This window comes from Corylus avellana, chromosome 4 (genome assembly GCF_965113065.1).
Source record: "Corylus avellana chromosome 4, dhCorAvel1.hap1.2, whole genome shotgun sequence".
Lineage (NCBI taxonomy): Eukaryota > Viridiplantae > Streptophyta > Magnoliopsida > Fagales > Betulaceae > Corylus > Corylus avellana.
In genome coordinates, this window is record NC_142493.1 from 4804268 (window position 1) to 4818467 (window position 14200).

At 42.4% G+C, this 14200-nt stretch overlaps 1 protein-coding gene across 4 annotated transcripts in view; it reads right to left on the reverse strand.

The window, feature by feature from the left end:
• Window positions 1-14200, reverse strand: part of TOR (target of rapamycin) — a 79410-nt gene that overhangs the window by 15682 nt on the left and 49528 nt on the right. For all 4 annotated transcript variants that reach the window (XM_088515075.1, XM_088515074.1, XM_059591355.2 and 1 more), the window contains exons 23-28: window positions 4371-4495; window positions 4184-4236; window positions 2168-2291; window positions 1815-2000; window positions 789-941; window positions 562-714 (exon numbers count right to left, since the gene is read on the reverse strand). In XM_088515075.1, the coding sequence (XP_088371201.1) occupies window positions 562-714; window positions 789-941; window positions 1815-2000; window positions 2168-2291; window positions 4184-4236; window positions 4371-4495 (794 nt within the window). The remainder of the gene's footprint in view (window positions 1-561; window positions 715-788; window positions 942-1814; window positions 2001-2167; window positions 2292-4183; window positions 4237-4370; window positions 4496-14200) is intronic.

Consider the following 14200-nt stretch of genomic DNA (forward strand, 5'->3'; position numbering starts at 1 on the left):
CTCATTCAGAATCACCTTGCCAACATTCCTATCAACTCTCTACCTTTGTTAATCGCTTGCAGTGTGATCTCAGGAACACTATAGCTAGATGGCTCCAAGGTATCAAAGAAAACCAAATCGCCTCAGCACTGGGTTATGAAAGTAATATCATATCATGGTTGGGATGCCAACATGGCCCTATCAAGTTGGATCAAGGAGGGTGGGGGAACCATCTTTGCGATCCAAGTTTCTTGGTTATATTAGATATATTGTTGGATATGGAAATTATAATATCAAAAAAGCCGAAAAAACGAAGCAGAACCACATCTCAGATGATCTAATAACCATATAGCATCATCATTAAGAATTACATATAAGAATCTTCAGTCCCTCTAATACTCTTTTGTTCCTGACATAACAAAAGCTTCACCTCATATATAAATCACCACTCTCCTAACTACACTACCATCACTCCTCCAACCAGTACAAATTAACTTCCCAGCTGCTTTACTTTTCAGAGGCAGTGTGTAATTTAGTAACAAAAATAGAAATAGTTAATATACTGAAAGAAAAGAGATATACCAAGTTAAGAAGTGTTCCCAATATTTCAGGAGGAATATTTGGAGATGAAAAAGCCATCTCTAAGCTACGAACTAACTGTTTCTGACTAGTCTCATTTAGCTGTGCCCAACAGCTAACAAAACCAGCTGCAAACAACTCACGCCCAATGAAAGGCTGCAAAAGCTAAGGATCAGAACCCAAATCCAAACTCCAAAGGAAGAACGTACAAATAATACTGTTAGCAATACCTGCAACTGCGCAAGCCTTGCACAGGTTCGTAAGGCTGGAGAAGGAGATTCCTTCAGAAGTTCAATGCTAAAATGCCTCATCCATTCTGCCCAATCTTCCTTGGTACTACGCTGAGAAGCCTCCCCAGCAGTGCGTAATCGAGCATCATTGACCTGGATGAAAAATTTATAGCTCAAATCCTCTCAAACCCGTAATATAAGAGACAAGAATATGCAAGCCAAGACAAACAGATATTACTAGATCTATGAAAGTGTCAAACACATCAGTTATTGAAACTCCAGGAAATGAAATGCTAGAATTATAATGCCAGAACAAGATAACAGCAATCATATTGTAACAAGCAGAAATCAGTAGCCACATCAAACAAATATGGTAGTTGCAGACACATCAGTTATTGAAACTCCAGGAATTGAAATGCTAGAATTATAATGCCCAGAACAAGATAAAAGTAATCATATTGTGACAGCAGTAATCAGTAGCCACGTGAAACAAATATGCTGCTTGCAGAAGCAAGCAGAACCAATGCATTATAAAACTCCCAGTCAATTCTAATAATTTATGTGGTTCAAGGTTTATTCCTCAGAAAATAGGAAAAATATTATTTTCAATTGCATCAGGAGCACTACAGAAATTTGTGTTTAATCGAAATGAAATTGGAACTGTACAAAGTTCAACGAATTTAGAAGCACTAAGTTGGTATAATTATATTAAATTTGGAAACGAAGTAAAATTCATTGAGTATTAAAGTGAAAATAAAAATTAAGCAAAAAGAAAGTTCTATGAATCACAAATATAACTATGATAGGCTTACTCATCTTTAGAAACTTAAGCTAAAAAGGATCAATTATTTCAGTAAATAGTTCGAGATCTTTCAAGTGATCCCTAGTCTTAGCAATGTGTATCGTAACATTTAGTTTTTAAGATTTTAAACAATTATGGTACATACAACATCAGTAAAATAGATTACAGATTGTCTATTTAAATAGAGATGCATCTTTTGACAAGTACTCAAAGAAGAGATGTACCTGATGGCCTCTGAGATGTTTCTGCACATCAGACCCATCGTCATAGGGGTCTATATCCTTATCATCTAAAGGGTCACTGATAACCTCTGTTGGGAGCCGTCGACTTAATCTTTGGGAAGCCATACTCCCCAAGATTAATGGTTCACGTCTTTGCAAGCGCCCTTCAATTTCCTCAAATTCCTTATGCTAAAAAAAAATTGTAGTTAAAATCTCATATGCAAAGGATGTTGATCATACATATATAAAAAGCACAAAAAAGGAAAAAAGAAATAAATAAATAAATAAATATATTATATATATAACTAATATTCATAATAAAAATGATCTGTAATGATTAGGAAGAGAAATGACACCCGTAAGCGATGTTTCAACAAAAGTTTATGTATTGACGGGATGAAAATGGTGAAATCCTCCCCAAGGGCATGAGCCAAACAACAAAGTGCATCAACAGCATCCTTCCGGAGATCATCATTCTTCCTGTAAATGAACAGTTTACATAATTCAAACCTCATAGATGATTTAACAAAAGGCAAATAGTAGAATTTTGTTTTTCAAAATATAAAGAGAAAGAAAGAAAAATTCCATCATATAGAAGATGCTAGATTATCTAAAATAAGGTTATAGATTTAATGATAACAGAAGCATCACAGAGAAGAAAATACTCAAAGCCTAGAGCAAATCAAAGTTGTATCTCCAATTAGCATGATCAAATTTCAGTAGTGAAATCTAAAATAAGGTTAGAAACAAAGAAAAAAGTTTCATCACCATATCAGAACCAGATAGAAGCACACTGATACTTGGAATTGGCTGCAAATGAACTAGAGAAGCTTTCTTTTGATTAAAAAATCAAATAAATGAAACATTACTTGGAAAAAAGAAAGAAAAGAAAAGAAAACGGGACTTAACAGTCACGTGTTAGTGCTGGAGACCGCCAATAATTTGGGCTCAATTAATTTCCAGGCGTTAGCTGATGGTGATTTGTTTTATAGACAAGACAAAAGAATGCAACAAAAAAAATTCCACACAGACAAGAAATAATTGAAATTAACATTTATGACATGCCCATAGTGCTTCAGTGTATTCCAATTAGTGGGTAAAGGACACTATTACGCTTTTAAGAATAATAATGCAAGTACAATTGATGCCCAGGATAAAACGTGAGGGAACCATGTCACATTATCTCTGTGCATTTTTTTTTTTTGGGGGGTGGGGGGAGGAGATCTCTCAGCATTCATACTGATAGGTTCTGCTGAAAAATGTAATGCCCTTTTGTAACTTGTGGTGTTCAATCAATTTTATGAAGACGATCTTTGGTGAGCTTCTTCTAAGAGAGGGTTGTTTGATGTGAGATTGTTCTATAATTTCTTTTACAAGATAGCACTCATTTCCCTAAGAAGAGTATTTGGCGAAATAAGACCCCCTTGAGAGTCCCCTTCTTTGCTTGATCGGCTGCTTTATGAAAGATCCTCACTATGGATAACTTATGAAATCGTTGACCACCTTTTACTCCATTCCGAGATAGCTAGTGCCTTGTGGAGCTCTATCTTCAGCCTTTTTGAGTTAAAGTGAGTCATGCCTTGTCGGGTGATAGATCTCTTTACTTGTTGGAGAGGGCAGGGCAGTTTGGTAGTCCTCAAAGTGAAGCAATATGGAAGATGAATGAGAAGGCGGTGGTGGAATTAAAGGCCTTTTTCTTCAAAACCCTATTCCACTAGATGGCTGCCTATAATTGTTTTCATATTTCTAGTTGTCATGACTTTCTTGATCTTTTTTTCTTTTTCTCGTGAAGAAATGAATTTTGATTACTTATCCACAAAAATAAAAAATAAAAAAATGTTGTGGTGATTGGAAAAAAGAACTACAGAAATTCCCAAAGATGGATCTCTCGGGTAGGATTCACAGAACAAAACAGAGTATTTCTATGATCCATACAAGGCGACTAAATAAGAGTAAAAATGTTACAGAAACTAATTTTTCAGTATTTAGTTAGGTCAACATGATTGGAATAAAAATTGAACTGCATGGTTGTACATTTTGTAAGCAAGAAAGAAAAGCATCCAATACACACAGGCAGTCATGCGTGTGACCGTCATGAGAGTATATCAGAGTATGCATGTGTTCTTAAGATCTTTGTCAGAGAGAACAGATAGCTCATTCTTCTAGTGCTTCTCCAGAAATCTTGGATTTTCCAAACCCTGCTTCTAATTTTTTTATGATTAGTTTCTGGGGTAGCTATATCTGTATTTATAATCCAAGGATGTGTCCCCTTCACGTCTTTTGTTGAATCATTTACTTGTCAAACAGAAATAGAAACAGGCAAGCTTCCGATTTGAATTATCATTTGGGATTATGGCATTAGGGACACTAACCCATCCAAAATGAGCTTCAGGTGATGCACAAGAGAAGATATGTGACCAGTAACCTGATGAAAGAGATTAAAATGTTACAGGTAACATAATCAACATAAAATTGTAAATACTACAAATAAATAACTTTGGAAATATAACTAAACGTGATCCTAAAGCCCTATTAGCTGATAAAACCATATTTGCCAACCTGCACACGAGGGATCAATGATGTCAACGTTTTGATAGCAGCACCTCTTATATCCACTGAAGCCTCCACTTTAAACAAACGAATAAGTGCTGGAAGAAGTAGATGCATATGTTCATCCAATGTCCCTACAATGCGAACCAAAAAATGGAAGCTCTTTAAACGTTTTGATTTCCAAAAAATTTATAAAAGAGAATCAAGTATGTGGTAGTATAATTGAACAACCTTGAGCTCCAAAAGGTAGAACCAGATTTTTTTTTTAAACATAAAATTGCATAGATCCAGCCTTAATGCCTGTCTAAGCACCAAACTCATCAAAATCTTCATAATTACTAATCCTAAAAAATATTAAAGCCAAGTGCTAAACATCCATTGCTCCATTGGAAACAGCAGGCCCATAATTCTCCCTATAATGTATAATAATGCAAAAAGGAAAGAACATTAAACCAATGCTCCCAGGCATTGTGATTACAAACTTGAGATGTCAATTTTCTTTTCCTGACAGGTATCTACAACTTGAGAAACTACCTCCATCATTGTTTTAAGCCGCATGGCAAGGAACCAAAGTCCATATGAGTTAATATGTTTTTTTGATAAGTAATGATGATATAAAAAGAGCCCAGAGGGGCACAACCCATATACACGGGAAGTATAAAAAGAGAGCACCTAAGAGAGAGAGAAATGAAAAAGAAAGTCAGAAAAGCTAATCACTAAAGGAGCTAGCCAAGTGGCCGTCCAAGAGTAAAGAGTGCAAAAGAAAAAATGAATAAGTTCCTCTAAAGACCTAGAGGAATTCTCAAAACATCTAGCATTTCTTTCGCTCCAAACACACCACATAAGACATAGAGGGATCATCTTCCACACAACCGCACTTCGAGAACGCCCACCCGTCCACCAACAATCGAACAAGTTCCTTACCCTGCAAGGCATAACCCAAAACAACCCGAACCGACTACAGATAGTATGCCAAAGAGCTCTTGCAATCTCACAGTGAAGAAGAAGATGATCAACAGACTCTCCGTTCTTCTTACACATACAGCACCATTCCACTACCACAAAGTTCCTCTTTTGCAAATTATCGAGAGTCAAAATTTTGTCGAGGGCTGCAGTCCACCCGAAAAAAGCCACCCGCGATGGCACCTTCGCGCACCAGATACTCTTCCAAGGAAACGCCTCATGGTCGATGTTGGACAAGGCCTTAAAGAACAACTTCACCTCGAACTTACCCTTCTTAGACGAGGACCATCGAATACGATCCACAGTGTCAATGGTTATCTTACAAGAGTACAACCGATCAAAGAAAGCAATGACCATATCCATCTCCCAATCTGGATGGGCCGCACAAAAATGACATTCCACTCGACAACCCCATTTCTCCAAGAAAGGTTGTCCTTCACCCAAGCTTCTTTGTATCTAGCGATATTGAACAAGGAAGGGAAGGCATGCTTCAACAGTTGATCCCCACACCAAATATCATGCCAAAATCAAACTTTCGAACCCACCCCCACCTCAAAATGAATACCTTTGGCAAAGAAGTTCCAACCTTGTCGGATATGCTTCCATAGACCCACACCATGAGAGCCCGAAACCTCCTTAGTACACCACCCACCCTCCTGATCTTCATACTTAGCTTTGATAATCTTGTATCAAAGAGCATCACTCTCATTCGCATATCTCCAAAGCCATTTCCCCAAGAGAGCTTGGTTAAACTGATACAACTTCCGAATGCCAAGACCACCGGAACGTAGTGGACGACAGACTTGATTCCAGCTTACAAGGTGCAACTTAGGCTCATCTCCCATCCCTCCCCACAAGACATCTCTTTGGCCTTTCTCAAGCCTTTTTGCTACACTCATAGGAATAGGAAACAAAGACAAAAAGTAAGTCGAAAGGTTAGATAACATACCCTTTATGAGAGTTAAACGACCTCTCCTAGAGAGATACATTCTTTTCCAACCAGCTATCTGACGCTCCATCTTTTCAGTCACATCATTCCACATAACCGTATCCTTATACGGCGCCCCAAAAGGCATATCCGAATACTTCATAGGCAAAGCAGCAACACTGCACCCAAGGATATTAGCTAAAGCCCCAATGTTCTCCACCTCACCAATAGGCACAATTACTGACTTGCCAAGATCAACTCTCAAACCCGAAACAGCTTCAAAACATAAGAGAATAAGGCACACATAACGGATTTGCTCGGAAGACGCTTCACAAAAAATCAGTGTATCATCAGCAAATAAAGAGTGAGAAACCACCAACTCTGAGAAGACCCTTTCTCCCACAGAGAACCCAGTCAAAAGGCCTTGCTCAACAATCGCATTCACCATCTTGCTCAGGGCTTCCATAACAAGTACAAAAAGTAACGGAGAGAGAGGATCCCCTTGCCAAATACCCTCGAACTGTTAAAGAAACCTTTCGTAGAACCATTCACAAGAATGGAAAATCTTACCAATGAAATACACCACTGTATCCAAGCCCTCCACCTCTCACCGAAACCGCACCGATGCAGCAAATACAAAACAAAGTCCCAGTTTACGTGGTCATAAGCCTTTTCCAAGTCCAATTTGCACATAACACCTGCCTCCCCTGATCTCAAACGACTATCCACAAATTCATTAGCAATAAGAACAGAGTCTAAGATTTGATGACCATAGATGAAAGCATTTTGAGAATTAGAAATGATCTTACCCAAAACTGTTCTCATCCTATTGGCGAGTACCTTGGAGATAATTTTGTACACCCCTCCCACCAAGCTAATGGGCCGAATATCCTTCATCTCCACCGCATCCGTCTTTTTTGGGATCAAGGAAAGGAAAGTTGCATTCAAGCTCTTCACCAACCTCTGTCTACGATGGAATTCCGCAAAAACAGCCATAACATCATGTTTTACTACACCCCAATACGCTTGAAAGAAAGCCATGGAGAAGCCATCCAGACCCGAAGCCTTGTCACCCTCCATGCCTTTTACTACCTCCCATACCTCCTTTTCCTCAAAATCTCTTTTTAACCAAATACTTTCCTCCTCATTAATGGACAAAAAAGACTGGTTATCCATTATGTGTCTCCAAGTACTTCACTCCGAATATAATCTTTGATAGAACTGCACGATATGATCTTTTACCTCAGTGGGATCATTGGACAAGACACCATTGATACGAAGCACTTCCACACGATTATACCTGCGATGAGAATTAGCCACCTTGTGAAAAAACTGAGTATTTCGGTCCCCCTCCTTAAGCCACAAAGCTCTCGATTTTTTATGCCAATGAATTTCTTCACACAACAAGGTATTCTCCAACTCTTTCGACATGTCTGCCTTTTTAAGCTTCTCCTCTTGAGCTAAACCTCTCGACTTTGCCAAAGCTTCCAACTCTTGAATTCCTTCCAACAACTCCTTCTTTTTCCTCCCAATATCTCCAAACACCTCCTCATTCCACTTTTTCAAATCAAGTTTAAGGGATTTTAGCTTATTAGCTAGCACAAAACTAGGTAATCCCTCAAACGAATAAGACCCCCACCAAGACTTGACCTTGTCAACAAACCCTTCGGAATTAAGCCACATATTCTCAAATTTAAAACACTTGTTACCTCCACAAGGAAACCCACAGTCCAATAGCAAAGGGAAGTGATTGGAGAGTAGATGTTGAAGTCTTCTTTGAGACACCATTGGGTAATGATCCTCCCAATCCGAGGAGAGTAAGAACCGGTCAATTCTAGACCAAGTCTCATTCTCTTGGTTATTTGACCAAGTAAATTGGCCCCCCCCCATCAACGGAATGTCCACCAACCCATTTTCAGATATAAAGTCCGAGAACTCCATCATGCCTGTAGTATAGTAAGGGGCACTAGAACGCTCACTAGGAAACTGGACAATATTAAAATCCCCGCCAAAACACCAAGGGATCTCCCACACCGTCATCAAACCTGCCAACTCTTCCCAAAGGACCCTTCTCTTCACATCATCATTCGGGCCATACACCCCCCAAAACGCCCAAACAAAGTTGTCCTCCACATTCTGAAAAGAACAATCTAGAGAGAAGTGTCCCACACACTCCTCCTTACTCTCAACCACCCTCCTATCCCACATCAACAACATACCCCCCGACAAACCGTTAGACCCTTTTCACATCCAACCCACATGTGGACCTCCCCATAAACTATGAACCACCTCTCGGGAAATGGTTTCCATCTTAGTCTCAATCAAGCACACAATATCCGCTTTCAATTCTTTCAAAAGACCCCTAATCCGCAATCTTTTCTTGAGAGCATTTAACCCTCTCACATTCCAAGCAATGATGTTCGGCTTCATAGTCACTATATCGACCCTTCCCTCTACCCCTACCTTGCACAATTTCCGCTTGGCACCTGTCATAACTCATAATTAAGAGAACACCCTAACCTCTTTAATTCCCTCTTTCCTTTAGAGACAGAAGTACTAGCCAAAATGCCTCCCAACCCAGAGTCAGGCTGCACTCTAGAAGCTTCAATAGAATTGAGCAAAGCAGCCAGCTTCTCCTTTTTTCCTTCATCAGAAACGCCAATTTTGGGGCAAAAATCTAGGCAGCTATCAACAACCCAGCAAGAAGAAACCTTCTCTGACTCTATTTCCTCCAGCCCCCCTATCCCTGAAGAACTACCCTCATCCATACCTATTCCAGGCTCACCAGGAATTGAAGACACCGACGATCTCAGCCTCCCAACCATCGACAAACCCAGACCCATTTCCTCCCCCCGGGGAGTCTCTGCCGAACAGCCCACTCCAACCAACCCAGATTTCAGACGAGCGCATGTCTCCGGCGAGTTAGACTGAGCTCTTGTCGAAAGCAAACCCTCCCCAACCTTGCCGATCTCCACGGGACATTCCAATGACATGCCCATCTTCCAAATCACCATCGGCGGCGCTCCCACTCCTTTCTCAGATTCCGGCTTGTCTGTGGCTTCTTGAAAATCTTCCAAGGTCAGAACCCTCATCGTCAAAGCCCTCTGCACCCCCCCAAGCGGCAAACCAGTACTCAACTCGACGACCGGGGGCGACTCGACTAACGAAGGCGAGGGTTGGGCGATCTTCGGCATCATCTGAACTCCTACCGTCGACAGCTGGGCTGTCTCCGCCGGCGACGTAGTCTCCGACACCTGAGTATTCGCCGACAGCGGCCCCAAAATCCCATCCATCACCCTCCTAACATCCGACGAAGACTGGGCTATCGACGGTGCCTTAACAACCTCCGGCACCGACTGTGCTATCTCCAGCAATTTAGAATACGCCGGCATCGAACCCACCAAAACTGTCGGCGCCTTTTCGTTCTCCAGCAAGGGCTGGGCTAGTAGCGGCATTTGCTGCTCCAGCACTGGTGACAACCCCTAAATTCCTTTCGATAGCCCACTTAAAGCTGAGCAGCCCCCACCAGCATCCTATCCCTTGCTACCAAGCACACCTGCGGCCCACCCAACCTTTCTCCTCCTATATTTCAGCAAAGCCTTGCCCTTTGCAGTGGGCTGGGCCTTTTTTTTTTTTGATAGGTAAATTTGTATATATCAAAAACCCAACAGGGCGCAACACGATTACACAGGGAGTATAAAAGAGTGCGGCTATACACCCAATAAAACCCTAAGCTCCCAAGGAGCACCCACAAGGAACCTAAAAAGATCCACCCAAGAACCCCCGAAATCAAAACACCCTACACAAAAAACACCCTACACAAAGGCTAACCCTACACATGATCACCCCACATCCCTAGCCCTACTCGAGCCACTGCCCCTAGCCTCAAAGTTATCGGAGCATTCCAAATTCTTCACCCCCAGCGGCATCTTTTTCTTATGAAGCTGTTTAGCTTCCTTATCCTTCGCTCTCCGTGTATAACACTTGGAAACTTGGTTATCTATCAAAGCTTTGGCAGGTGCAGGAGGAAAAGAGAAAACCGGAGAAACAATAGCCCTCACTGGAGGAACAGTAGCCACCACCGGAGGAACAGAAGCCTCAGCCCTCATCCTGCACTGAAGCCTCGCCGGATAAGTAGAAGCAACCGCAGGAATCGCCGGAGGAAAAGAGAAATGATTCACAGGCGAAACAGAAGCCACCGAAGAAACAGTAGCCACCACCGTAGGAGCAGTAGCGTCATCCCTCAAACTGCGCCAAAGCCTCGCCGGAGACACAGGAGTCGCCGGGGAAGATTTCCGTCCAAAATCACCAATTTGAGCATTCTCAGCAAACCCAGGAGACTCCGGCGAAGACTTATCCGAATGCAACAAAAACCCATCGCTGAACTTATCGGGATCCAAAACAGGGCCGCAAACTGGAATTTGAACCACAGCCGACCCGGAAACCGACCCGGAATTTTGCCCATCATAACCCAAAGAACCAACCCTAATCCGCTTACCTTTGGGCTTCTCACCCAGCCCGCGAAGGATCCGGTCCAACTTATCGCAGAAAAACCCTAATCGCCTCATCGCCTTGTTCCTTCTAAACTTTGCTGCCGCCGCCACCGGAGACGAGAAGCTTTGCTCAATCAAGGGATGAGCTTTCTCCATTTCGTAACAATCCATCGCGAATCGTGTTTCCACTCTAGCATTCCCCATCTCGAAACAGCTCGCCACCGGGAACAAGTCAATCTCTTGCGACGAAAGAAGCCGCGCCCCAGCAATGTCCGCCACCTCGCAGGAAGAAGAGCGCAACGCTTCGGCAAAAGACCGTCCATCTTTTGTCCCCGGAGAGAAACTCTCAGAATTCGAAAACCCTGGAGAACTCGCCTGCGCAGCCATCAACGAACGCAGCTCAACCACGAACCTCCGCCAACCCCGCCCAGAGCGGGCCTCTGGGATCCAGATGATACCTTTCCGTTCGTCCTCCAGATAGGCAACCACCTCCAGGAATCTCCCAGCTTTGTTACTACCCCCGCTCACCGACAAAGACTTCCCTTCCTCGCTAAATTTTTTGACGAAATCTTCCTTCACCTGAGACTGAGACGCCTCTTCTACCGTAGCTGCCAACCAGGAAGCACTTCGCTGACCCACCAGAATAAGCCCTACAAAACCCTTCCTTCTTTCCTCCAAACGAAGCTTCGAAGCCTTCGTCGAGAAAAAGAAGGTTTTAGCTTCCACCGAAAACCGTCGCTCCATCCTAATCTACACGAACGCATCCCACGAAAACAGAAAACCGAGCTCTAGCGGGACGCGCCTACACGCGCCACCGCTGGGGTTCCAGTTCCAGCGCCTCTCTCTCTCAGCGTCCTCTCTCTCAATGACCCCACACACTATGTGGGGTCCTTCTTAAAATGCAGTTGTTCCTTGGGCTGATCCACACCAACTTTAACTTTGCTATTCATACCACTTTTCTCTGTCTCTTTTTGGGCTTTAATCTGAGGGACAAACGAGCCTCTCACTTCTTGCCCAGGTCCATTTTTCTTCACATTATTGAGTACTAGATCAATCTTCCCCACTCCCACGTCAATCTCTGCTTTTAGTCTGCATAACGTGTCCTTTACGTTTAGTAGCTCGAGCCTAACGTTGAAGCAAACCTGCTCAGCATGAGAATCAGCGCCGTCCCATCCCTTCAACCTCTTCGGACCATTGCTCGATGCAGACAACCTTGCCGGAATTTGACTCGCCGGCACCATTGGGAAAGCCCCCGTGCTTGCACCCAAATTTGGGTGACGCTATCCAGCATCGACATGGCCATGGTGGATACTCGCCGGAAACTGATGCACCGGCGTCCTTGCTAGATTGACAAAATCTATGGCCTTGTTCGTCCCTACAGAGGATTCTTTCAACCACAAGGGCAACCTAGCTATCGGCTCTGGATAAGAACCAAAGACCTCCTCCGCTGGATTCACCGTCAAAGCTAACACCTCCGCATAACTCCTCCTACCCTTCCCCTCCTTGTCTTTCTTTCCCTTGCTGGCCTCACGGAGAGAGAAGTTTGCTGTGCGCAATTCCACTATAAACTGTTCCCATCCTTGTCCATATCTACCTTCTGGAATGAGGATGTTGCCACACCTTCTCCTACCATCAAATTCCTCCACCGTCAAGAAACACCCATGCCTATTCGAGCGTCTCTATACAATTACCCGAGGATACCCAGCTCGAGATTGATCCCAAAAAACCTCAGAGCTTTCCACTGTCACCAACTCCTCCACAATATGCACCAACCAAGCTAACTCATCCTTCTGTAAAAAAACCAACCTTAGCTTCCCGTTGCTTCTTTCATAAATTCTCACCCCTAAGGCCCCTCCCTTAATCAGCAACTCAAAGTCTTTGGACTCCACAGACCACCTTCTCGAACCAACCATGACACTGACCAATCAACTAAAAACTAACACACATAGTTGACATAATGTGAGAATGCATACCAATCAACTAAGAGTAGTAGATCTTCTTGTACAGTACTGTGGAAGATGCTTCTGTCCTATCTTTTGTGGTGTTTTATGAGTTAATATTCCTACTAGATCCATCCATTCATCAGGTGAATATACTTTATAACATTTGGACATCATTTAATGCATTACTTCGTTCAATGCATCCATATTGCGAATCTTCATGTTGTGTGTTTTGCTTCTTTTGCGCATTTCATAACAGTCACCAATTAATAATTTGCTTTTGGCAATAACTCCAAAAGCATGAAACTTCCTGTCCTAGCATAATAGATAATATGCTCTACAAATAATTAATGTATGAAATTTCTTCCTCCTGTTTTTCACTTGGTTACACACCCAATGGGTCTTGAACTCACAACCTCACCCTCCATCCTATTCTTTGAAGTGGGAAGAAGTGCCATTTAAGCTAGCGCTTATTAGCAGTCTACTTTTTAACCAAAAGTTCTTGTAATGTCTTGCCAACAAGAGCTCAACTCCTGCTGGCTTTTGCACGACTTACAAACTAAAGAATTTTTTTTTTTTTAATAAGTAATAAACCAATCACATTAAAAGCATAAAGCGCCCCTAAGTACACCAAAAGTACACAAAAGGAACCACCTAATTATTAGGGGCAAAACAAACAAGGAAATCACTAAAACTAATCAATTGAGGAGACATATACGCTGCTGTCCATAAATACAAAGTTTCATTGAACAAATATAAAATTTCCCCCAACATACTCTCTCTGTCCTCAAAGCATCAACCATTCCTTTCCTTCCATACACCAAAAGAGTCACATATGCACCATTTTCCACATTGCAGCACTCAAAGGCCTGCCATAGGACCACCAACAATTAAGCAAATCAACAACACTTCTAGACATAACCCAAGACATCCCAAAACGACTAAAAAAGGCATTCCAAGTGGCGAAAGCCACATCACAATGGAGAAGAATGTGATCCACCGACTCCTCATTCCTCTTGCACATGCAACATCTATCCATCACGATAATGTACTGCCTCCTAAGATTATCCAAGGTGAGAATCTTGCCTAGAGCCACCGACCATACAAAAACTGCCACCTTCGAAGGAGCTTGTGTCCACCAAACACTCTTTTAGGGGAAGCAGCGCCCTACAGCAGAAACCATCAAGCACAAGTAGAATTTAATCTTAAACAAACCTTTTTTGGAAGAAGCCCATAGTAGCTAATCTTCACGCCCTCTTCCCACTCTAACTAAATGCAACACCTGATAAAAAGAAGCAAAGACATCCACCTCCCAACCTTGCACTGCTCTAGCAAAGCTCACATTCCACTAGTTGGAACCACCCAAAAATTCAAAATTAGCCGCTATAGAGGCATTCTTTGTGCAAGCAAGGCCAAATAAAACTGGAAAAGCTACCTTTAAAGCCGCTTCCCCACACTATTGGTCATGCCAAAAGCTGATCTTAGTGCCATCCCCCACCTCAAATTTTTTTTTTT